Source organism: Lissotriton vulgaris, chromosome 11, assembly GCF_964263255.1.
Source record: "Lissotriton vulgaris chromosome 11, aLisVul1.2, whole genome shotgun sequence".
NCBI classification, from domain to species: domain Eukaryota; kingdom Metazoa; phylum Chordata; class Amphibia; order Caudata; family Salamandridae; genus Lissotriton; species Lissotriton vulgaris.
Window position 1 is genome coordinate 44,990,302 of NC_141699.1, and position 24,077 is coordinate 45,014,378.

General features: G+C 47.9%; 1 protein-coding gene across 1 annotated transcript in view; it reads right to left on the minus strand.

Moving 5' to 3' along the window:
- Positions 1–24,077, minus strand: part of LOC147678931 (CD5 antigen-like) — a 377,621-nt gene that overhangs the window by 275,473 nt on the left and 78,071 nt on the right. Inside the window, exon 3 of the mRNA XM_086942439.1 lies at positions 14,148–14,468. Coding sequence (XP_086798565.1) covers positions 14,148–14,468 — 321 coding nt within the window. The remainder of the gene's footprint in view (positions 1–14,147; positions 14,469–24,077) is intronic.

Consider the following 24,077-nt stretch of genomic DNA (forward strand, 5'->3'; position numbering starts at 1 on the left):
ACCAGTAAGCCTTTAGGAATGTGCGCCAAACTGACCAGCGGAGTTGTGCCCCCTCCAATGAGCTGGCGGTGTTCCAAAACATGACCATATATGTCTCTAAAATGTGTTCTAACTTGTGCCGCCTATCTTTTATTGCCCCAAAACTGTATATAAATCGGGGTCACACCGGTGTTCGGTGTGATACCTCTTGCATTACCGAAGGGTGCTGTTTGAGTGTACCACCACCCCATGGGGTCTTAATAAACTTGTTCTTTGCCTTTTACAGTTTCCGTGCCAACAGTTCTTGAGTGTAAGTGGGTTATCTTCGGAGCATGTAGGCCTTGGGAACCCTGATTTACTTCAAATTGGCGACCACGAAGGGACTCATCGGCGACTCGGATGCCCGAAGTAGAGGTCGTGACGAAGGCTTGGAAACTCGCCATGGACGCGCGCTGCCACGAGTGACCCGAGTCTTGGCTGCCACGGTGTTTCTTCCTTTCCTTCCGATCTGACCTTCCAGGTGGCGCCGGTCTCCGACTGAGTTTTCGAGTGTCTGCGTTGCTGAGAAAGTGCCGTTTGGCTGATTTGGCTTACAAGACCTTGGCAGTTGGAATCTGGACATTTGAGAATTTGGGTAAGATTTGTGTTCGGTAAGATAGTCTTTGGACGCTTACTGAAGTTCTATGATTTGTGATCGGTAAGGTAGTCCTCGGACGCTTGCCGAAGTCCTACGATCTACGTTTTGATTTGAGTTAGCTAACATTGTGATTTTGTGATCTTTGAACTTATATGTGTAGTGCACTTCACATAGGCAGGCATGTAGAGATGTTTCTCTAACTTTGTTTTTTTCCTCTGAGCGGCACAGTTGTGTGAAGTACTGTAAGTGCCATTTTGTACGGTGTCACGCTTTCGTGATACTTTTTGAACATGCCTGTTTTCAGCACACTCCGAGGGATGTGCTGTTTTGGAGAGGGTACCACAATTAGGTTAGCGGAAGCACAGCCGGCTCCCCCAGAGGGAACACCAAATCGTGAGATGTACATCAAACATGGCCTTCCCCCTATTATGTACAGTAAATTATGGCATAAGTACACAAAGGCCGATCCTGAATTGCAATGGCCTCTACATGGGTCGTTCGATTTACGTAAAGTACAGTTTGTAGAGCAATGTTTGTTCCAACGCAGGTCTAGACAAAACATGTTTGACTGTGTGCGAATGTGGGAGAAAGCGGTGCGCGAGCGAATGAAGCGTGAGGTTGCCTTGGCGGACAAAGAGCAGCGCAAGGCTGCTCGGGATAAGGCTTTACAGCTTGAGGGAAAGGAGGCTCAGGAGCAGAAAGAAAGGGAGGAACGAGAACGTAAATTACAGACGACTGGTCAATTTCCTATCCGCCGACCACTCTATCCTGTCCTTAATAATGAAATTGATGATTTTTCTTTGTTAGATCGGTCACCGCCTCCGTATGTTTCGCCGACGGCTCCAGCTGCGGATTCAGAGGACGATGGACAGGATAAGTCGGATCAGAAGGGTGTATCCGCTCTCAGGTTTACTACTGCGAGGTCCGCTCATTTACGTAGTTGGGCTCGGTCACCGCCTCCGTATGTTTCGCCGACGGCTCCAGCTGCGGATTCAGAGGACGATGGACAGGATAAGTCGGACCAGAAGGGTGTATCCGATCTCAGGTTTACTACTGCGAGGTCCGCTCATTTACGTAGTTGGGCTCGTAAAGTGAATAAGAATTGTGTTTCTCAGGATCAGTTGATTGCGGAGAAGAGGGAGTGGTCGGATTTTGAATTAATGTATTTTCTGTCTACTTTGGCGGATGAAGTTGTTGCCGCGTATCGGGAACTTTCAGACACGTTAGAACCTAAATCGTTGTCAGTGTATCGTGAGAATTTGGTTAAAGGTGTATTTGATCTTGCAGATGTTGACGACCTATTCCAGCAACTGATCCAGCTGCGAGACGAGACAACCGGATTGCGGGAGGAGCGAAAAAGGAGGCAAAAGGAGTCCGAATCGGGAAATAATGGGCAGATTAAGGAGTGTTCTCTCCGTGGTTCAGATAAGAGTTCTGCATTGCATGTTATGCCTATGCGTGAAGCCGCGCCCTTGTATGTTCCACCAAAAGGGGAAGGTACAGATGATGATAAATTGTCAAAAGATGCGAAAGGGTATTTTGTATATAACTGGGTATACACGCCTTGGAATAGAGCAGATGTTATGGCATTGAAAAATTCTCTACCTGATCTTCGGAAAAATCCGGCGGCATTTTATGAAGGGGTGGAAGGGGCTATTTCGTCTTGTGTGATGACAACATTGTAAATAGCTCCCTGGCTACAGCCAATGTCCCCTCAGAGTGGAAAATAGCAGCAGTGAAGCCCCTTCAAAAGAAACAGCTCCCTGACCCCACCACTTTATCTAATTTGCGTCCCATTTCTTTACTTCCTGCTCTATGCAAAATCACAGAATCCACGGTCAATCAACAACTGACCAGGTTCTTAGAAGAGAGTGAAGCATGGCATCCTAACCAGGCAGGTTTTAGAGCACAACACTCAACGGAGTCTGCTTTCTTGTATACCGCAGATACCATCCGTTCAGCCCTAGACCAAGGGAAGAAGGCCGTACTGATTTTATTAGACCTATCGGCGGCCTTCGATACGGTCTCACATATCATTCTGATAGACCGCCTGAAATCCTTTGGCATCACTGGTGTGGTACTTGAATGGCTCAAGAACTTCCTGAGTGGAAGGAGACAAGTAGTGACGCTAGGAGAATTTCAATCTAGGGAGAGAAGACTCACGACAGGAGTACCTCAGGGCTCTAGTCTTAGCCCGACATTGTTTAATGTCTACACCGCACCTCTAATTAGCTTGATTGCTTCGTTTGGCATAGAAGCTATAGCCTATGCCGACGACACGCAACTGATCCTGACCATGGACAAAGACAACCAGGACTGGGAAGAGAAACTCAAAGGCTGCCTTACGGCGACCTTTGACTGGATGAGAACCAATCATTTGAAATGCAACACTGGGAAGACAGAGATAATACCGATGGGCCCAAACAATGATTTCATACCCAGACTGTGGTGGCCTGAGAAAGCAGAAATTCCACCCAACACTGCCATCACGGCCCGCAACCTGGGAGTGACCTTTGACAGAAATCTGTCCTTTAAACAGCAGGCACTGAAAGTGGCAGGTACGTGTTTTGGTGTTATAAAGAGTTTGAGAAAGTTCTTCGATCTTCTTCCTTTGGAAGCCAGGAAAACAGTGGTGGTCGCATTGGTTACATCTCATCTCGATTACTGCAATGGACTATATGCAGGCACCAATAAGGAGGTCACCCATAGGCTCCAAATGGTGCAGAATTCGGCGGCCAAACTCATATTAAAGTGGCCCAGAAGATCATCAGCGACAGAAGCCCTCAAAACTTTACATTGGCTGCCTATCATCAAGAGAATTCTATTTAAAATATTGCTCATCACCTTCAGAGCATTTCACAAACGTGGACCACTGTACCTGCAGAAAAAATTCACCAGATATCATCCAACCCGAACTCTCCGCTCGACCAACGCCAATCTTCTGGCAGTTCAACCATTTAGGCGTAAGACCCGTGGAGGTAAGTCCATCGCGGTATTAGGTGCAAAAGCATGGAACATTCTCCCACCCCACATAAGAGCGCTGGACAGAGAAACTGAATTCAGGAAACAACTAAAAACCTGGATCTTTACCCTCCCGGACATTACTGCCAGATCCCTAGTGTAAGATTTCTATCTGATCAGCTACACAATTGGGCGCCAAGATGCTCCTTGGAGCGATAGTTGCGCGGTATAAATAAATCCTTACATTACATTACATTGTGGATATAGATTTGTTCTTTGGGCTAATTTTACCACCTGATATGTGGAGGCAAATTCGTAAAAATAATGATGAAACAATATTGGGGGGCACATGGAAAGAAATAAATGCTGCCGATTTAGATAGGGAACCGGCATGTAAGCCTTGTCAGTTAATTTTAGATCTTCCGGCGGCTATCTTGATTAAATTAAAGACGCTTGTTCCCTCTAAAAAGATTGATTGGACCATGCTAACGTCGTGCAAGCAGAAACCCGATGAAACGGTCTCAGATTTCTTTACACGTTTTGAGGAGGCGTTCCATGATTACAGTGGTCAATCTTTAACAGACGATACGGGTCGGCATCTGTTTGTCGATAAGTATGTGGCTAATCTCCTACCGGAGATTGCAAAACGATTGAAGTCGAGTGAAAGTTCCTGGGCCACGGCGACCCCTGCGTCCTTGTTAACTATGGCTCAGTATTACGAGCGGCAGGAATTGGAGGCTAAGGAAAGTATTGAGAAAAAGGCGAAGGAATTGAAAACGAAGGTGATGTTGGCGCAGGTTCGGGGAACACAGGGTAGAGGGAATGATAGAGGTAGACGGGGTGGAGGAAATACGTCGTATGGTCGTACGGACATTGCGGAGGATCAGTGTGCTTATTGTAAGGAGTTTGGGCATTGGGCCGAAGATTGTCCGGTACTTCGTGAGCAGCGTAGTCAGCGTGGTCGAGGAGGTGGTAGGTCGAGAGGAGGTTATACGGGAGTGAGAGGTGGCGGTAGTGATCGTGGAAGGGTTGAGGAGAGGGGCCGTGGCCAGGATGAACGAAACACGTTTGATAGACGGAATCAATATCAGATTTCGGAGGGTGAAAATGTGGAGCATCAGGATTATGTGCATGCATAGGACTGCGTAGGATGGGGTAAGGAATCAGTTGAAGTGCCGGTAGATCAGCAGGGTCCATATGTAACAGCGGGTATTCTGGGTTCTACTGATCAATTTCTAGTCGACACAGGAGCTACACGAAGCGCTTTGTCGAAAAACTTGGTTCCGAGGGCTCCCCTGTCTGGCGAAATGATTACATGTGTAGGGTTCGACGGCACACCCTCCCCTAGCCCATTGTCAAAGCCCCTTGCACTATGTCTTGACAAATATTTCAGTTTTGGTCAATTCTTGTTATCGCCCCATACACCAGATAATATCTTGGGTATTGATTTGCTTAAATATTTTCGAGCAACGATACGTTGCGCCCCTGAGGGAGTGCGGGTTATCCTGAATGACAATTATCCTGACCCCGATAGGTTTTACGCCATCTTAGATGTTCCAGCTTTGGCCTCTCTACCGCATACGTTATGGGCGACCTCAGATACGGATGTGGGAGAGATGCGTATTCCACCAATACACATTACTGTTAAGGAGGGGGCTCCTCTACCACGAGTGCCACAGTATAAGATCTCGACAGAAGGTGAAATTGCGTTGACACATATTGCTCAGGATTTAATTTCTGCAGGGGTAGTGGATGAGGTCCCTTATAATGTTTGCAACAGTCCTATTCTTCCGATTCTTAAGAGAGATACTGACGACAAAGTCTATCGCTTTATTATTGACTTGCGAGAGATCAACAAAATTGTCATTCCTCAATACCCGGTGGTGTCTGATATTACGACCTTGCTTACATTGGTTCCACCCACGGCCACTACGTTTAGCGTAATTGATTTAAAGAATGCGTTCTTTTCTATCCCTGTTCATTCTGATAGCAGATACCTGTTTGGCTTTACGCTAAATAATAAATCGTATAGATTTTGTCGTGTTCCCCAAGGTTATACTGAAAGCCCTAGCATCTACAGTCAGGCTTTGAAAAGGCAGCTGGATTCTTTTAAATTGCAGTCTGGCGTTGCTCTCATCCAGTACGTGGATGACCGTCTGCTTGCTGCTGACTCTTATGCACAATGTGAACAAAGTACACTTGCGTTGCTTTCCTTTTTGGCACAGAACAATCATAAGGTTTCGAAGAAAAAGCTTCAATACTGTAGACCTCAGGTGACCTACCTCGGTCATCTGTTGTCTAAGGAGGGGCGTGCATTAACATCTGATCGAATTCAAGCGATTTTAGACACACCAGTCCCCCGCACGCAGAGAGATGTACGTGCCTTCATAGGGTTGACGTCTTTCTGTAGACAATGGATCATTGGGTTTTCACATATTATAAAACCTTTGCTAGCGCTACTGTCCAAAGCTACACCAATGCCCCTTGAGTGGACAGATGAATGTCAGATGGCTTTTGAACAGTTGAGGCAGGCCCTTTGTTCCACACCCATGTTAGGCACACCAGACTACACAAAACTTTTCACATTGTACGTGCACGAGAATGATGGGTGCGCGTTGTCAGTGTTAGTGCAATTACACGGGGATAAGCAGAGACCATGTGCATACTTCTCTGCCATTCTGGATCCTGTAGCACGAGGGTTGCCTGGGTGTTTTCGAGCGGTAGCAGCAACGGCAGTGGCCATACGACAGAGTGAGGGAATAGTGCTATCGCACAAACTGCTGGTGTTAGTTCCTCACGCAGTGGATGCTCTGCTAAACCAAACAAAGACCCAATACCTCACGAGTGCACGGCTAACAGGATATGAGCTGACACTTTCGGCGCCACATATTACACTGAAGAGATGTGCTACTTTGAACCCTGCCACTTTATTGCCCTATCCGGCCGAGGAGGGTCAGGAAGAAAAACATCACGATTGTGTTTTCCTGACCGAGGAACAGACAAAGGGTTGTGTCGACTTACAGGATGTCCCACTTCCAGATGTGGATGGGGAACTGTGGGTTGATGGATCGTGTTTAAGGCTGCCAGATGGTACGACTTCCGCAGCCTATGCGATCACGACACTTAAGACGGTGGTAGAAACAGCTAGGATACCACAAAAGTCGGCTCAGGCAGCAGAGATGATAGCCTTAACAAGAGCCTGCGAATTGAGTACTGGTCTATGTGTGAACATATACACGGACAGCCGGTACGCCTTCGGAGTGGCACATGACTTCGGGCTACTCTGGAGAGAACGTGGGTTTTTGACATCACATGGAGAGCACATTATGCACGGAGAGTTAGTGCGTGATCTCCTAAATGCGCTGCTTGGCCCAAAGAAAGTAGCGATAGTGAAGTGCAGTGCCCACAAAAAGATCACGGATAAAGTGGGCCAAGGAAATGCCTTTGCAGACAGCATAGCAAGACAAACGGCTATGTCCCGAACTAGCTCCCCCATGTACGTGATACAATCGCAGGCTGAGCGATGGAGTGATGCTAGAGCAGAAATATTGGATATTCAAAAATCAGCTACTGAATTTGAACTTGCGGCATGGGCAGCAGATGGGGTACTAGATGACGAGGGTTGTTGGAGAAGCAAAGACATGGGGAAGTGGAAATTGCCTGCGGCTTACTTGCAGGCGATGGTCCAGATGACACATGGACTGGCGCATGTCGGAGCTCTTGCAATCACTCGGCTTTTAAAACGAGTTTGGGAACATCCTGAGATTGCTAATACTGCGGAGAGAGTAGTGCAGACCTGCCTGGTTTGTTTACAGCACAATCCCGGAAAGGGGACCCATACTCCGAAAGGAGGGTTCATTCCACCTTCTGCACCATTTGAGGTACTCCAAATGGATTACATCCAACTCGAGCGCTGCAACAACCTGAAGTACGTCCTAGTGGTGGTATGTGCTTTTAGCAAATGGGTTGAGGCCTTCCCCACGAAAGACAATACGGCTTTGACAACAGCTAAGGTGTTGCTTAAGGAATTCTTTCCTCGCTTTGGAGTTTGTAAATTTCTGTGAAGCGATAATGGGCCTCATTTTGTTGGAAAGATTGTGGAATATGTACTGAAGGGGTTAGGGATTCAGCACAAGTTCCACGCTGTATTCCACCCTCAGTCAGCAGGTCTGGTCGAGCGGTACAATGCTACGTTGAAGCTTAAACTGGCCAAAATTGTGGCGTCTACATCGTTGAAGTGGCCAGACGCTTTGCCGCTAGCACTACTCTCTCTTAGATCAGTACCCCATTCACGAACTGGCCTTACACCCCTACTAGGTGGTGTTTGGGCGCCCCATGAATATCTGGGGGGTGCCAAAGCCGCGATTAATACATGATGTGCCTTGTGTTATGATGAACGATTATTTGGCACGATTAACAAATGATTTGCTTTCTATTCATCAACAGGTTCGAGAAGCGCTTCCTGACAACTCTACTGGAGAGGGCCATGATCTCCGCCCTGGTGACCACGTGATGATTCGGTCGTTTGAGAGAGCAAGCAGTCTGGAGCCCAGGTGGAAGGGCCCCGAACAGGTCCTCCTTGCAACCCGAACTGCTGTACGAGTGGCCAACAGAAAGCGGTGGGTGCATTCGACACACTGCCGCCGTGTCTCTCCGGATCTGGTGACTCCTGCTGTGCTGACCGACTACAAAGAGATCTTGGAGAAAGAAAAGAGCCCAGCTGTGACGTCGACCGAAGTAGAGGGAGCCTTCCCGGACCACGCTGTTGCCGGACGAGAGCGCTACAACTTGCGCCCTTGATAAGAAGATTTTTGTTTTTTATGACTGGTTGGTTACCGCTCCAGGTTTGTGAAACGGAAACCGGGAATTCCAAGGGGGGGGGATCAGTTCTGCCAGTGTAGCGACACCCGTCTTGGCCCGGAGAAGAAAACAACGGCTACCTCGGAGTTCAGCACCGCATTTTTCCTTTTTTTAGGTATACACGCACGTGTATCTGAGACTTTGTGAACAATTTGTGCTATTTGAGATTTTGCACGAACATTTCTGAACTATGGCATCAACGACATCACGAGATAAAAAAGTATTGGGTGCCTTTCTTTTTGTCCTGACTATTGTGGTGATAGCTGTTATAGCCTGGGTAGTCGAACTTGTGGTGCCTGTACGTGAACATTTGCTGCCGACTACCCCGGCTCCGTCTGAACATTTTCATTTTACATTACCCTTTCATGAAGAACGACATAGGCAAACGTATCTAAATAACAGCTTCATTCAGATTCTTCACCACACACATAACATGACCAATACCTCAAATTGCTGGGTGTGTGGGATGTTGCCAGGACACCAAAAGAGAGGGGGCACCCCACTTATTCCACTCCCGTTTTCACATAATGGATCATGCAACGCCTGGTACACCCTCCTCTTTACTTTGAGATGGCCAACCAAAGGGGGGGTGCTTTTCCGTTTGAATAAAGTATGTTCCCATGACAAGGATGGGTTTCCATGGGCTGAGGGTACTCGATTTGAATGGGAAGAGTATAGGCCCGATAACGTGTCTGCCCCATGTGTGTACAGCAACCAGAGGAATATTAATGTATCCAGCGCACATGTCATTAATGTCATTGCTACAAAAGCCGATTTATGTATCAGAAATAAGGGCTCGATTGCAGTGGGGAAAAGCGAATGTAATACTACTCTCACCTTTGATAGCCCGAATGGCATCTCATTTGTTGCATCACGGAATGCGTATTTTATTTGTGGAACGAAGGGTTATCATCAGCTTCCATTGGGGTGGTTGGGCACGTGCTACGTATCGTTTGTGTTACCTCCTGTATTCATTGCCCCACCAATGTATCACAATGATTACACTTTATACCACGATTTCGTCTTGAATAGGGTTAAGCGAACTGTTGTTCTGGATGACATCGACCAGACCGACACTGCTTTGCAACAGTATGTGGACTTTAATTTGGGAAACATCACTGAGGAACTACAGATTTCTAGAATCGTTACGCTCCAAAACAGGATGGTGTTGGACGTAGTTTTGGCTGATCGTGGGGGGGCATGTAGAATTATCGGAAGCAGCTGTTGTGTATACATTCCAGACAATTCTCCATCTGTTTATGATGCGATATCTAAGCTCCACAAGATCGCAGCTGAGATACATCCGGACAATGGAACTTGGACACTTTCAGGATGGTTCTGGTCCATGCTTGCTACCTGGGGCTGGAAACTGTTGACAATTCTATGTATAATCGTGGGAGCAATGTTTTTTATATGCCTATGTATTCAATTTGGCCCAGCCTTATGTTCTATGTGCCTGTCAGTTTGCATACCATCACGACGAGCTCTTGCCCATGACAAAGTGATGCTTCATAAAGAGGTAACTCAAATAATGTTAATTGACATCGAGGACGAACATCCTGATTATGTTCACTATGAGGTAGATTCAGCTAAACGCTAAAAGGGTCGTCTGTCGTATTTGGCATGGCCGCGTTAGCGATTAGCTGAAACTACACGTTGTCCTCTTTAACTTGGCTGAATACGAGAACGCCATTTTGAATACTGCAGCGGCCATCTTAGATCATAAGCGGCCTCGTGGCCGGCGTGCCCTTTAGTCCATTGTCCGTTTCACTGACCACTTCAGTCTGCCCAGCAACAGGCTATTTTTAGTACTGGTCAAGCTTGCACATGCGCAGTCCCAACTGACCAGTAAGCCTTTAGGAATGTGCGCCAAACTGACCAGCGGAGTTGTGCCCCCTCCAATGAGCTGGCGGTGTTCCAAAACATGACCATATATGTCTCTAAAATGTGTTCTAACTTGTGCCGCCTATCTTTTATTGCCCCAAAACTGTATATAAATCGGGGTCACACCGGTGTTCGGTGTGATACCTCTTGCATTACCGAAGGGTGCTGTTTGAGTGTACCACCACCTCATGGGGTCTTAATAAACTTGTTCTTTGCCTTTTACAGTTTCCGTGCCAACAGTTCTTGAGTGTAAGTGGGTTATCTTCGGAGCATGTAGGCCTTGGGAACCCTGATTACTTCACCAATCCCAAGCATATTCAGGTGAATCATGAAAGTGTGCTTTTCCATCCACTTTAATGCGCAATCTGGCTGGGAAGAATAAAGAATATTGAATTCCTTCCGCTCGCAATTCCTTCTTCATTGCTTGAAAGGACATGTGGCAACGTTGCGTGTCAAATGAATAGTCCGGTAATATGGTAACACTGCTGTTGTCTACTTTTTACAGGCCGTCACTGCGGGCTTTCCGGAGGAGTAGGTCACGATCCCGAAAGTGCAGTAAGCACGGCACCACCGGCCATGGGGGCGTCCCTGCATGGGCGGTTTCGCCAGCACTCGTGTAGGTGTAGAAAGTTGATAGCCCCTCCGGGGCCACAACTGTTTGTAGCCAATGTTCCAGATAGCTCACCATATCCGATCCCTCAATTTTCTCTGGCAGACCTACTACGTAAATGTTGTTGCGCCTGTTCCTGCCTTCCGCATCTTCAGCTCTCCGCTCGAGTTCCTCAAGGCGGTTCAGGACCCCCGTCATAGAGGTGGACAGCGCAGTCTGTGCAGGTTCCATCTTTTGAATCGTAATCTCGGTTTGCTTTACTCGGTCCTCCAGTTTCGAATGGTCTGCGCGCAGCAAACCCAGCCCCGTTGTGACCTGCACGATGTCTTGCTGGAGAGCCGCCCGGGTGTCATTTATGGGCATCAAAATCCTATCCAATTGGAGCTGTATTCTGGGATTCCTGGAGGAGTCCGGTTCGCCACTATTCTCCTGGGGCGGAGACTCCGCCCCTGAGGGCTGGGGGTCTTCTTCCTTCTTACCTCGAGGCTTACCCTTAATTGCTGCGGTTGCTTCTGGGCAACTGTACTCCACAGTGTCTCCTGCACCCCCTCCAGGCCCGCAGCGATGCGCTCTTTACTCCTCCCAATGAACTTAGGGGGTCATTATGATTGCGGTTTTTCCACATCCTCGGGGCCGGCGGAAGCCACCGCCGGCCCCGAGGATGCGGAAAAACCGCAGCGGACTGACCAAAGACCCACCGCCAGATTAGGATGGCTGGTGGGTCCTGGTTTCCGTCTGCAGCTTTTCCGCCGCGGTCGGATTACAACTGCGGCGGAAAAGCTCTAATATGGTGTTGGTGTCTTCCAGACACCATCCACCATATTAGGATGGCCAGTAAATTATGCTTTTCTGCGGCGGGTTTTCCGCCGTGGAAAAGCATACGGAACTTCACTGCGGGGGCCCGTTGCGGGCCCCCTAGGTGAAGGGGGGGTGGGGGGTGCACATGGGCGATACCTATGGTACCCCCTGCATTTGCATGCAGAAAGCGGCAGGCACCGCGCGGTGCCTGCCTCTTTCTGCATGCAAATGCAATGCGTGCATTTTTAACATTGCCGCGGGTGCAGCTTGAAGCTGCACCCGCTGCAATGTTAAAAATAGAGGATGTGACTGCCAGGGTGGCGGTCACATCCTAATTGCACAGGAGGGAACTCCGCATGCCATGCGGAGGTTCCCTCCTGCTCTGGGGTCTTGGACGAACGCAAGTCCGTCCGCGATCCTAATCGACCCCCTAGTGTGGTCCACTCCCCAGGGCGGCATCACTCAGGAGAGGTCCCAGTTCAATCAATCTGGCCAGGCAAGAGTATGTGCAGGTTCGCAGCCTCCTTATGTAGGCATTCCAGACCTCGCAGCACGCCCGCGCCCCAATGAGAGGTCCCTATTCGAGTGGTGCAGGTAAAGCCTCTCCTGTGCACCCCGGTTCCCCAAGCACGAGGGCAAGGAGGGGAGAAAAAGAGATGGAAAGTCCCATCCACAAGTTCAGGCGCACTCTGTACCTCCACGTCGTCGCACTCTTCCAAATGTCTTTAGTCCAGCTGTTAAGCACCCAGGTCCCGTGCCGGAGGCGGGGGTCAGGAGCAACGCCACGCAATACCCAGGACACAACCCTTGAGAGGGAGGGGGGGGGCCCTTCCAGTTGATGGTGCCGTGCTTCCACCGCCTTTACAATGTCCACATTCAGCATAGGTGGCCGGAGGGGTGGGAGAACAGGTCTGTCGTGCCCCCAGCACTGTTCCCAATCACACTGCAGAGACCAGCCACCGGCCCGCCGGAGCCCAGAGACGTCCCGCCAGAGTGCACCTCCAATGCATCGCCCGCCTGGCAATGTCCGCTGTCTTCCACAATCCTGCAGTCTCACCCAGGCACTGCGAGAGGGGGGGCAGGGGGCCGCTGGTGGAGAGTCCCCCACCGATCTTCTGGGCCCATAGGTGGTGTCACTAATCAAGGCACGGGGTACACCCCCCGGGTGGCGGTGGCACGTCCCCGGGGCCCCCGACAAACGAGGCACCCGTAATAGTCAGGTCCCCGCAGCTCACCTCCAGTGCCCTGGCTCCAACATCACGTCGGGGGGCCCGGGTGTTTCTTCCGGTGGCACGGGGCCCCGCTCGCAGCCAGCCCGGAGGGGCCTCCGCCTGCGCACAGTTCTCTCCTCCTTCGACTCCCAGCCAGGGCCAGGCGATGCAGCCGGATGTTCGTTCGGCGGGTCGCGGCTCACTGCGGAGTCAATTATCAGCGAAGGCCGCCACAATCAGCTCCCGCTTCGCAGGACAGGCCGCCTCAGCTTCTCTGCTCAGGGCTCCAGCCCTCCGTGGCTCCGTCACTGCAGGCACCCGAGGCACCAAGGGGCCAGCGCTCCGCCACCGGGAAGGGTCGTCCAACACTAGGCCCGGTCAGAGACAATGACCACCACCTGCGCCATCTTGACCCGCTCGGCCACCACCATCATCGCTCCGAATCGCAGGGAACTCTGTCCGTTCCGCTCCCAGTACAGCAGGTCTCAGTGCCCCCTCCTTCAGCTCGGCTTCACACATTTCCTGGACGAGTCTGGGGACCCAGGAGGCACTCAAAACAGGAGAATGCGGGTTAATGGGCACGGAGCTCAATGCTCACGCAGCCTTTCCCATTGGCTCACAAGCCACGCCCCTTCAGATTTCAGTGTTATATGAAATAACTAAGTTAAAATCCAGAATAATTACTTTAAGAGAGGTAGCATTTCGAAAAGATGATCAAGCATTAATGAAGGACTATATATCATACAGATATGACAGGATACAAAGAGAGGAAGAGGAAAAGGAGGTGGAATTATTTCAACATTCAGACCTAGATCCCTTAGAGTTGATATAAATCCTCCGTCAACCCCATATAGCTGGCCAATTTTTGCAGAATCTGAGTTTGGGGTAAAAAATGCAAACCTTTTAATATAAACTTCACTTTTTGAATCTATAGTGTATGCCCACTATTGGAAAAGATGTTTCAAGAGGGCACAAAATGGAAGGACAATAACCAGGAGAGACAGATCTTTACTGCCAACTGAATAACTTTCCGCCAGGTTAGAATTCGGGAAGTGGGAGAGAATGAAGAGTTTGTGTAGAACAAACCCAAGAAACACAACTGTCACAAACCAAAAGTGTACAATTTACTCCAATAGCTTTTCACCCACATTTTGACTCAATGTCTGATTTGTCAGAATTACTCTGTGGGATCTGACAAGATTCTTACCTGTGCAGTGTACGGACGCATCCCTTCTTTGGTTACAATATGGTGGTGGGTTGGTGCCAGAGGAACACTGTAACACACTGGACTCATCTCCTCTGCAGCCCACATTGTATATTATAGGAAAGATGTTTCGGATGGTTCCAAAGACAGACCCTCCAGGGGCTGAGATTGGCACTCCGCACCCTAGCTGTCTGCAGACCACTGCGGCATCGCTCATATCCCAAGACCAGTCACAAATTGTTCCTTCAAAGCCATTTATAGTAACCAGCACAACCCCAGCACAAGGATCCGCAGCATTAGAGAGACGAACGACATCTGTATCAGCTGCAAAGAAACAGAGAGAAATCAATTATTTACTGTATTTCAAACCATAAATGTATATATTAAGTGCAACTCCCAGCACAGTATTCTCAAATCAATCTCACCCAATCACAGGGAGGCAGGGAGGAGGGAGAGAGAAAGAGAAAATGGAAGAGACAGAGAAAGAGAAAGATAGAGCAAGAGGTAGAGTGAGGGAGAAAAAGAGAACAAGAGTAAGCAGGAGAAAAAAGAGGGTGAGACCAAGAAAGAAAGAGAAAGAATGAGAGAAAGTGGGGAGAGAACAAAGACAGAGAAAGAGAGAGGATAAGACAAGCTGGGGTGAGAAAAAGGTAGAGACGGTGAGAGAACCGGTAAGATAGAGAGATGGATATGGAGGAAGAGAGAGACAGATTCGAACAGAGGTAGTGAGAACAAGAGAATGGAGGGCGAGAAAAAGACCAAGAGACAGAAAGAGATAAGATAGAGAACAAGAGAAGAAAATAGAGATGAAGGATAACAAAATGTGAAGGGAGAGAGAGAAAGAGAGTGGGAGAAAAAGGAAGATAATTAGTGACAGATCAAGAGAGAAAAAACAGAAGTGTGAAACAGGGAGAGAACAGAAAGAGAAGTGGAGAGAGCATGAGAGAAGAGAGAGGGTGAAATAAAAAAGTGTGAGAGAGAGAGAAGAGAGATGTGAGAGAAAGAGAAAGTGAGAGAGAGCAAGAGACAAATGGAGCAAAGAAGAGAGAGAAAGAGGGAAAGAAAAAAAGGAGGGCGAACACAAGCAAACATGAACAATAGAGAGGGCAGAAGAAGAGAGAGAAAGGGAGAGAGAAAATTAGAGAGAAGGGGAGAGGCCATGAGAGGCAGAGAGAAAGAGAGATATTGAGAAGGGTGTGGAAAAAGTGGGCCTCATTTATGAGTTATTGCCACAGGCCTTCCTGCTGCGCTTCCTACAGCAAGAGAAAAGGGCTGGAATGTGCCGTATCTATAAGATACAACAACAAACAAGGGCTTTGACTCATCCACAGTAAAGCAGAGTCCAATACTAGAGTAAACAAAAGAAGTGCAAATACTGTGGCTGATTTACCAGACCACAACCAACTAAATTGGAACCCAGACTAACAATGACTCAATTGCTAGTCGGTTTTTGAAATGAATCAATTGTATTTATTTTTATATTCAGATATACCTTATTTTTTGTATAGACAAACAAACATTGGCAAAATACTTTTTGTATTTATATATATATATAAAAAGACAGACGAAAGATGAGTGAAATAAATTGCAGAGTAGGACAGGCAGTCCGTGCTGTGAACATAAAACTTTCACGCATCAGTCATTCCACATTCACACTCCTATTCCTTCCATACCATAACAAACATTGTGCATGTGAAATAAGACAAAACAAAGAAGGTCAAGCAAGCAGAGTCAAGAGCAAATCAGAAATAACACTAAAAATGCTGAAAAGATACTTAATATCACAACAATTGTATGACAAACATAATATGTACAATTCCTTTCTGACCAAAAAACCTAACAACAAAAGGTACACAAGGTCGACGCGTTTCGAATCGGACCCTTTGTCCGATTCTCATCAGGACCAGAGAATCTGTGTGTATTCAGTGTTAAGTCACGGAGGTTGCTGCATCAAGTGTTTTAAACATCGGATGTTTAATCCAAAAGGGGCTGCGTGGAGTCGGAGTTGTCAGGGAGCCATCGTGAAAGGACGCTTTTTAAATGAAGGCTCTAGAGCGTGACGAGTTGCTCGAGGTGCGGTTTCAGATAGTTTGAATGGGGTGGCCGATCAGCAATTCACAGCCGCTGGCTTATGTGAACTCCTTTCGCAGCGTAGACCGGTGGCGTCTCTTTGTATTCATGCACGCCGGTCTTCATCATGATGAAGTCCTTTCACGATGGCTCCCTGACGACTCCGACTCCACGCAGCCCCTTTTGGATTAAACATCCGATGTTTAAAACACTTGATGCAGCAACCTCCGTGACTTAACACTGAATACACACAGATTCTCTGGTCCTGATGAGAATCGGACAAAGGGTCCGATTCGAAACGCGTCGACCTTGTGTACCTTTTGTTGTTAGGTTTTTTGGTCAGAAAGGAATTGTACATATTATGTTTGTCATACAATTGTTGTGATATTAAGTATCTTTTCAGCATTTTTAGTGTTATTTCTGATTTGCTCTTGACTCTGCTTGCTTGACCTTCTTTGTTTTGTCTTATTTCACATGCACAATGTTTGTTATGGTATGGAAGGAATACGAGTGTGAATGTGGAATGACTGATGCGTGAAAGTTTTATGTTCACAGCACGGACTGCCTGTCCTACTCTGCAATTTATTTCACTCATCTTTCGTCTGTCTTTTTATATATATATATAAATACAAAAAGTATTTTGCCAATGTTTGTTTGTCTATACAAAAAATAAGGTATATCTGAATATAAAAATAAATACAATTGATTCATTTCAAAAACCGACTAGCAATTGAGTCATTGTTAGTCTGGGTTCCAATTTAGTTGGTTGTGGTCTGGTAAATCAGCCACAGTATCTATAAGATACGTCACATTCCTGTCCTTCTCCCCTGCGCCGGCGCACAATGGGCAGCCTGCCCACAACGGGCTGCCTGCGCCAGCGCAGGCACCTTTGCACCATGGTTCAAGGGTGCCTGCGCTGTGGGGATGATTATTTTTGTACAGGAAGGGTAACCTCTCTAAACAAAAATAATCACAAGAGGCTTTTCCTCTTTCTAGGTGTGGTGCAGACTGCAGCACACATAGAAAAGGGAAAAACGAGGAGGAATAAAGACATTTCTCCCCGTTGCGCCTCCCTTACGCCTCCCCTGCGAAGGGGTAAGCTTTTGGCGCTGCCTCATATTTACGATTTCTCGTAAATCAGGGGCAGTGTCAAAGGCCATGGGTGTTGCTGGAAACGCCCCCAGCAACACCCATTGCACACCCGTTTAACACAGAACACTGCATTAAAGGGACTGATATTTATCAGGCAGCAGTACGACAAAAAAAGTGGCTTAGTGCTGCCTGATAAATATCACGCAGGCATCTGCGCAACCGGAACAGCACAAACAGTGACATTCCGATGGCGCAAATCTTTACTGTTCACAACACTAAGAGATAGAATGTTAATGTCATGGATGAAGAGATCAGAATATTGAATACAATCCATATTCATATCTGTATTGTGAGTGTTGTGATATTTACAAAAGCAAGCACTGAGGGGAATAACACACAGACATAGTGCATAGACTCGGTGTTTTACGTCACATGCCCATACTTTTTAACCACAGCACAGGATTTCTGGTGGCTCTGTTCTTACTTCTTTTTTTCTCCCCTCCCTTACTGGTTGGATATATATATATATATATAGGTGACTGACCATCAATGTTTTTTCTTTTCACCTGATTTACCACTCGTACTTTGACGAGTGTACAGGTTGGTAATCCATAGGTACCTACACCCTGACTTTCCCATTCTTGAATCTGGGTAAGGACAGGCATTCATTTTTATTAAACTATCACTGGGTCATGATGAAATGCTATAAAACCTTCCTGAACTAATAGGGCGTGAAACATGTCGACCCAACTCACATCACTCGCACTCATGATTAAACTGTGTTTCCTCATTGCTTGGAAGTACAGTTTGGCTTTTGTTTTTCACCTTACCAGAGGGACCCAGGAATACATTTCTCCTTTTCGGTTACCACTGTGGTATTTTTAATCCACAGTTCTATCCGCTCAGCACACTTGCACTCACCATCACACCATTTTTTACTTTAAAAGATCTGTGCCAAAGAGCCCTCTCATGGTCCCCATGGGGTATTGCAGCCTTGACCCCACAAGGAGCAACAAGCATTTGCAATGCAATAGGTCTCGCATTAGGAAGTTTGAGCTATTGGTATTGTAAATGACAAATATTTTATTTATGTGTTGGTTTTGAAAATTGCGAAATTAATAGCTTTGTCATTTACAATGCCAATAGTTTTAACTTTCGCAAACGTGACACCTATAGCATTTGTCTCTATAACATGCAAACTCATCTTGAAACAAACGTACACTGCTAGGCTAAACAGGGACTTACAGGACAACTTTCACATAATGCAATCGCAGGTCCAAATGCAATTCTGACTCAGTAGCGTCAAGAAGGAAACGCTGGAAAAAAATCTGATAGTTTCACTGACAATTACTGCAGGCAGAAAGAGTGCAAGATAAGACACGCAACAGTTGATTCCGCACTGTCAGGATGGGGCGGGTCTGATGCGCTGATGATGGGGAATAAAAAAACATGTATCAAACGGGCTTGTTCTTTTACAAAATATTATTTCTCAAGAAATATAGTTTGATAACTAGTTTTAAATGCGTGCATGCTGTTTGCGAGGAATGCAGCTAGAGAAAGCAAATTTAAAATACAAAACACGTGTGCAATGTTATCAAGTGGATTCTTGACGTAAAAACAGTGTTCAGTAAGTGTCAAATACTGACCAAAGACAAATACTGCAGCTTTCACATAGGACATGCAAAAGAATTGTCAATGGCAACGGGCGCCGACTAGCAGGAAATGCAGCAGGAGGTGGTGCGGGACAGCACGCAGCGTCCCAAAAAAATAAATAAATAAATACCGCAAATCACCGCCGTCACTCTGCCGGCCTGCGACCAAGAAGTCAGGCAGGCCGGCGCGACAACAGGAAACAGGAAGTAGGAGGGCGGGAGCCTACCCCGCCTCCCACGGAAGAGCCGCGATTGGATGGAGCCGTGTTTGGAGCACCGGAGCAGGCAGGAGCCTACCCTGCGCCCCGGTGCCGAAGGAGGGAAGAAGAGTCCTGCTGCCGGGCCCTGCAGCTGAGGAGAGCCGTGGGTTGCTGGGGGGGGGGGAAGCATGTGCGCGCGTGTGAGTGCGGGGGGGGGGAAGCATGTGCGCGAGTGCGGGCGGGGGCGGGCGGGCGGGCTTTGTATGTATGTGTGTGTGTGTGACTGTGGGGGAGGGGGGTGTGTGTGTGTGAGCGAGTGTCTGTGTGCCTGTATGTGTGTGCCTGCGTGTGCATGCGCTCGCCTGTGTGTGCGTGCGTGCATGCAGAGGGGTGGGGGCTGCCTGCCTGCGTCTGTGTGAGCAAGGGCTGTGAGTTACTCTGCGCATGCTCGGGTACTCTGCGCATGCGCGGGTCAGACGCGCGCTCCCGTGGTGAAAACTGCGAGGAAAAATGCTCGTAACAGATTGGTGTCCTCATTCCCAATAACGGGCGACAAAAGGTCTGAAGCAGACACTCTCAATGCTCACGCATTGAGAGTAAGGTCTGCTCGACCTAAAAACGCCCAATATTGAAGCATGACACCCTGACGGGTGTGTGAGGGCAACACCTCCTAATAAGGAAGCCCCCTTCTTTTCTGCCCTCGCCAGCATCCTTACCGTATTCTCCCACCTGCATTTCTCTGTCTTCTTAGGAACAACTACCCCTCTGTGTATTACATACCTGTTTTTGGAAGCTAGGGTACTGACCTCTTTGCGCTCCCCGTCCCCATTATTTCTGTTGCACATTCTCACGCAAAGGGATGAATTTTCCCAATACTTTCAGTGTGTACCAGGCAAGCTGTGACCTCCCAGGAGTGTTGGGCCTGAGTTCCAGGTTTATTTTATTCTTACTGAAATCTTCAGATTTCCTTGAAAATCGGTTATCTTTATTTTGGTAATTTCCCATAATGGAGTTATCTCAGCCTACGTTTGTCAGGCCTTCAGTTTCTATCATGGGAAATTGTCAAATTCAGGTAGAATCATATGTGATTACTGAGGAGCCCATTCACAAAAGTACATTTACATATGAGTAAATCTGCATGTGCAAAATGACTCTTACACGTTCCAGTGAATTTACTGCATAGGGATTTTCACGGTTTCCAAGTGTGAATGCACTCCAAAGTATCAACTTACATCTCTCCACCCAATGAAACCAAGGGGATGAGATAGATATACTAGTGTAAGGTTACTACTTGTAATGTTTGACACATGACCGGAGTAGGGAGCCATGTTTGCTTAGTTACTCATGCCTCTTTCTTTGCTTACAACTTGGGCGGACACTATTTTGTGGAGACAATGAATGTGTGTGTGTGTGTGAGTATGTTTGTGTGTGTGTGTGTGCGTGTGTGTGTGTGCGTGTGTGTGTGTCATCGGTAGCCATGTTGTCTTAGTTCTCCATGCCTACTTTGGTTGCCATGTGAGTGACAATCATTTTTGTGGAGTGTTTTTGTGGAGGGACTCACGTCTGAGCATACCCTGCCAACTTAGGGCGAACAAAGCGAAACAAAAGGGGATGATGGACGGATCGAATGACAAACTCTGGTTGCAATGAAGAAGATTTCTTTGTAAGTGACCAAATCTTTTCACCCACTAAATACAGAGGTGCATGCATTCTCTTATAATCAGCATTAAACAGATAAGCTGCTTTAGCCTTTCTCAAAGGTTCATGAGCCGGTTTCTGAATATCAATGAACTCAAGGTATTACTCTTGCCCAGAAGAGCTCTATTGGCTCCACGTCCTGAAGAGATGCCATTTAAAGCTTCAGACCAACGCCCACAAATCCCTCCATGACCAAGGACCAGCCTACATGAACCACGGAATGCAATTCCACCGACAAACCAGGAATATCTTCTCCGCACAACTCACACTTGAACAGATACATGTATTTGCCATTGCCATTCCTGAGGATGTGCCTTCTTTCACCATGCCACCAAAGCCTGAAATGCCCTCCCCTTTCACCTCCGCACTGCACTCTCACTGACCCACTTCACAAAGGGACTCAAGACCTGGCTCATCGACTGCAACCTGAAGGACAGTGCCTGAATACCCTCTGGTGTGATGCAATCAATCAACCGGGGTTTGTACGGCATGGCTACTTACCATGAGGGTTTCAAGATGCTGAGGGGGCCATGGGGGCTGCTGGTTCAACTGGGTATGGAGGTTCATTCGAGGAACCAGGCTTTGAGTCCTTCTTGAATTGTGGAACAACACAGATTACATGAGGTGAAGGCGCAGGGCATTCCAGGTTTTGGTGATGAGGCAGGAAAAGGATCGTCCTCTGGATCTAGTCTTGTGGATTTGAGGGATGGAGGCCAGGATGAGTTGGGCAGAACAGATCTGTCTGGCAAGTTGGGAGCTTGATGGTGATTCTCTTGTTGACTGGGAGCCAGTGGAGTTGTTGGAGGAGTTGTGTGATATGACTGCAGCAGGGGATGACGAGGACCAGTCTGGCTGCGGCTTTTTGAATGTTCTGTAGTTTCCTGAGCTGTTTCTGTGTAACACCTGTGTAGAGGGTGCTACAGCAGTTGAGTCTGCTGGTGATGAGGGTGCGGGTGACTGTCTTTCTGGAGTCTGTGGATATCCATCTCAATGTCTTTTGAAGTAGTCAGGGTGTGTGGAAGCAGGGTGATGATACTGCGTTGATTTGTCAGTTAATTGTGAGTGAGGAGTCAAGTATGATGCGGAGGTGTCACGCGTGGTCCATAAGGTTAGGAGGAGTTACCAGTGCATCGGTCCATCAGAAGTCATCCCAGGCTGATGGGGTTGCTCCAAGATGAGTACTTCGGTGCTGTCCTAGTTGAGCTTGAGGCAGCAATCTTTCATCCAGGTAGCAACGGCCTTCATCTGATTCTGAAATTTGATTCTGGCAGATGTGAGTTATTTGGTGTAGGAGAGGATCAGCTGTGTGTTGTTGGAGTAGGAGACAATTTTGAGTCCATGGTTTGTGACCATGGTTGCGAGGAGGGGTATGTAGATGTTGAAGAGAGTTGGGCTCGGTGAGGAACCCTGGGGCACTAAACAGATGATTTCTATAGAATCAGAGAACAACAAGGGTTGTCTGACTTGCTGTGTTCGGCCTATGAGGTACGGTTGGATCCAGTCCAGTGCCTTGTCATGGACGTCGGCATCATGGATTCTCGTGATTGGGGTGTGTTGAGTGACGTGTTGAAGATGGCTGAGAGGTCCTGTAGGATGAGAGTTGCGGTTTCACCCCAGTCAAGTAGGGAGCAGATGTAATCGGTAGCAGTGAGGAGTGCTGTCTCAGTGCAGTGGTTGCTTTGGAAGCTGGTTTCAGGAGGTGTCCAGGACATGGTTCTCTTCCCTGAACTCAGACAGTTGGAGGTTGACGACCTTCTAAATGACCTTGGCTGGGAAGTGGAGTAGGAATTTGGGTCTTAAGTTCTTGGGGTCTGTCGGATCAGCAGATGGCTTCTTCACAGAGGGTTTATCTCAGAACATTTCCAGTCATAGGGGAAGGTGGAAGTTTTGATGAAGCAGTTGATGGTGCAGCAAAGATGTGGTGTGATGGAGGCGGCTGCTCAGTGGAAAATGTGGTTTGGGTAAAGATCCAATGGGGCTACTGAATTGATGCTCTTTATGGTCTTAAGTGAGTTGTCTGTGGTGAGTGGAGTCCAGTTCAGCATGATCTGTTGAAGTCAGCATGGTTGCGTGCAGTGGTGGTGGCTGTAGTGGCCGGGTCTTGGGTATCGGAGCTGTCATAGATGTGCCTGATCTTGTTGTGGAGGAAGGCACCAAGTTTGATGCAGAGGTTTAGGTAGGGTGGGACAACTATGGTCTTGCTGTTGGGCCTGGTGAACTCTCTGAGGTTAGTGAAGAGTTCTTTGCTGCTGTTTGTGTTGGTGTTGAATCTATCCTGGAAGGCTGTTTTGCTTGTGGTTTTGAGACAAAGATCTGTGTGTTGACAACGGATTTCAAGGTTGAGTGGGTTTCCGGGGTTTTATTGTTCCTCCATCTCTTCTCCTGTAGTCTGCAGGTGCACCTGGACTCGTGAGGGGTGGGAGTGAACCAGCTGGCATTCTTGGAGTGTTACTTGCCTGGTGTCTTCTTGAGGGATACCAGCATGTAGGTGCAGCTGGAGATCCACCGGTGAAGGTCGAACACTGCAGTGTTAGCGTCTATTGTTTTGGCAGAGTGGTTGTACTGAGTAAGTCGACAAGAAGCTCTTCATGACCTTGTTCCAGTTGAGATGTGGGGCAATGAGGCCAGCGGTGTATGGTGGGTGTGGTGAAGGCGAGGTGGTCAGTCTAGGGGAGTTCAGTGGTGTGGCTGTAGGTGATGTTCCTGCTTACGGAGACGATGGGGTTGAGCATGTGTTCGTCTCTGTGGGTCGGTGCGGTAACTAGCTGCTTGAGTCCAATATTAGCAAGGTTCTTCAAAAGGGAAGTGGTGTTCTGGTCGCTGGGGTTGTCCAGGTGGAAGTTAAGGTCTCCGAGTAGGATGTAATTAGTAAATTTGAGAGCCTGGGGTGCGATGAGATCTACGATGGTGTCGGTGAGGGTGGTTGGCGGCTGGGGGGGCCTGTAGAAGAAGGTGCAGATGAGAGTGGTGTTGGGGTTGCTCTGGATCTGGAAGTGGAGGTGTTCCATGGTTGTTTTTGGGTCATTTCAGTTTGTACAATTCGGTGGGTGTTCTTGTGGATGATAGCGATGCCTTATCCTGGTCGGTAGGCGAGGTCCTTACAGGCAATTTTTTGGCCTACAGGGATGGCGATGGCGAAGTCTGGTCCAGACAGCGGTTGGTCCAGGTTTCCGTCATGAAGGCGATGTTGGAATCGTGTTGCAAGCGCAAGGCAACTTCAG